The sequence below is a fragment of the Diabrotica undecimpunctata genome, chromosome 5 (genome assembly GCF_040954645.1).
Source record: "Diabrotica undecimpunctata isolate CICGRU chromosome 5, icDiaUnde3, whole genome shotgun sequence".
Classification (NCBI taxonomy): domain Eukaryota; kingdom Metazoa; phylum Arthropoda; class Insecta; order Coleoptera; family Chrysomelidae; genus Diabrotica; species Diabrotica undecimpunctata.
In genome coordinates this window covers 87,420,230-87,422,541 of record NC_092807.1, presented here as the reverse complement: position 1 = coordinate 87,422,541, position 2,312 = coordinate 87,420,230, and the positions used below count along the sequence as shown (strand labels likewise).

At 34.3% G+C, this 2,312-nt stretch overlaps 1 protein-coding gene across 1 annotated transcript; it reads right to left on the bottom strand.

The window, feature by feature from the left end:
- Positions 1-222: 222 nt before the first annotated feature.
- Positions 223-1,881, bottom strand: LOC140442347 (uncharacterized). The gene has a single exon (XM_072533422.1). It carries the CDS (start codon positions 1,879-1,881, stop codon positions 223-225), a length of 1,659 nt encoding a protein of 552 aa, XP_072389523.1.
- Positions 1,882-2,312: the final 431 nt, after the last annotated feature.

Below are 2,312 nucleotides of genomic sequence, written 5' to 3'. Positions count from 1 at the left end.
TGGCCGTTCGGGAGTATGATTGGATGCTTCTGGTCAAAAGACAATTCTGACTTTTGAAGACGTCCACCAACTCGTAATAGTCCTTTATCATCAAGAAAAGGATTTAATGATAAGATTTTACTCGATTTATGTATTGGTTTTGATTTTTTTATTGTTTGTATTTTCTGATGAAATACTTTATTTTGTGCCATATATACCAAACATAAAAAACTTCTTTCTTTTTCATCTACAGTAAAAGGACCCGTTGTCTTTATTATTAGATGATTTACAATTGGTGACAAACCGAAGTATATATGCAAAAACACGCTGCAATTTAGCTAAGCTGGAAAATCGGTTCCAAGTTTCAGCAAATTGCACAGTTGATATAAATGTTTGAATTACCTTCTGGTCAGATATGATAGAAACGTGTGAATTTGATAAAGCCTTAGTAGGCCAAGACAATTTATGAGAAGCTAACCATGATGGCCCATTCCACCACAATTTTGAAGTGTTTAATAACTTTGGTTCATATCCGCGCGTAATTATGTCGGCTGGGTTATCATGCGAGTCAACATGATGCCAGCTATATCCATTAAAAAGCCTTTGTATTTCCGACACCCTATTTCCAACGAAGGTTTTCCATTGTGACGGTTCACCCAAAATCCAATAAAGAGTTATCATTGAATCAGACCAAAAATGTACCTCATCAAAGCTAACACCTATTGTTGCGATAACCTCCGATGCCAATTTGGCAGCCAATAAAGCACCATACAATTCCAATCTAGGCAAAGATATTGTTTTTAAGGGTGCTACCCTTGATTTCGCACATAATAAATGAACTAAGCAAGAACCACCTTGATCCAGTGACCGAATGTAGAGTGCTGCGCCATAAGCAGACTCTGAAGCGTCACTGAAACAATGTAATTGTCTATTAATTGGATTAGAACACAAAACTTGCCTGCTAATGTGAGTTTTCTCCAAATCTGCAATTGATTCCCTAAACTGGTTCCAAGCTGTGTGTAAATCTAAAGGTAAAGACTCATCCCAATTTAATTTTAATTGCCATAGTGATTGCATTATTAATTTAGCTTTAATTATAACTGGCCCTACTAGTCCAAGAGGATCAAATATCTGTGAAACTAAAGACAGAACTGTTCTTTTGCTAACCTTTGTGTAATTAGAAAAATTGATTTTATATTGAAGCGAATCTATCTTTGAGTTCAAATAAAGCCCTAATGTTTTTGTTGTAACATCATCTGCAAGATAATGTTCAATGTCTTCCTTTATTTGAATATCCTCATCAAAAATTTCAGGTTTGTTTGATACCCATTTTCTAAGTGAAAATCCTGCTGTGCACAAAATATTATTTAATTCATCCTTTAATGATTTTACTTCTTCAATTGAACTCCCTCCTGTAAGCAAATCATCAACATGAAAATCCTTTAAAATCACCTGGGAAGCTAGAGGCAGGTTCAATTGATTCTCATGAGCTAATTGTTGTAAGCTTCTTACAGCCAAAAATGCTGCTGGAGCGGTCCCATATGTTAGCGTTTTCAGCTTGTATGTCTCAACTGGTTGCTCATCCGAAAACCTCCATAATATTTGTTGTAGTTTTTGCTGAGTTTTGCAAACAAAAACCTGTCGATACATCTTTTCGATGTCTGAAGCTATAACTACATTATGTTTTCGAAAACGAAGAAGAATGCACATTAAATCATCTTGTAATTTTGGTCCGACCATTAGAACATCATTTAATGACAAACCACTGTCAGTTCTAGCTGACCCATCAAACACTACCCTTAATTTTGTAGTTAAAGACGTTTCCTTTAAAACTCCATGATGTGGAAGATAGTAGTTGGGTGTTTCTGAATTGAAGTCAGTTTTATCTTCAACCTTTGACATGTGACCCAACTATATATTCCTGATATATTCCTGCATAAACTCATGGTATTTAATTTTCATTTCCAAATTTTTATTTAATTTATTTTCCAATAATTGAAATCTTTTTAGGGCATTACTATAATAATCTCCTAAGTCAGAAATGTTTGACCTTGTTGGTAATTTAACAACAAAATGACCGTTTTCATTTTTAATCGTGCTAGCTTTAAACAACTCTTGATAATATATGTCCTCCTTGGACATAACCTTTTTTGCACCAAATTCTTCTATAAACCAAAATTTTTCAATTTGGTTTTCCAAAACATTAGACGAAAAATTACATACCACTGAATTGTTGCTAACCTTAATTGATTGACTAACTGGCCCTGAAATAACCCATCCCAACTTAGTTTTTTGGAGAATTGGTTGATCTTTGCCAAGTTTTATCTGACCCA

What these genes read in the sequence shown, in the direction of transcription:
- LOC140442347 (XM_072533422.1), bottom strand. Translation starts at nt 1,881, where the DNA reads ATGTCAAAGGTTGAAGATAAAACTGACTTCAATTCAGAAACACCCAAC.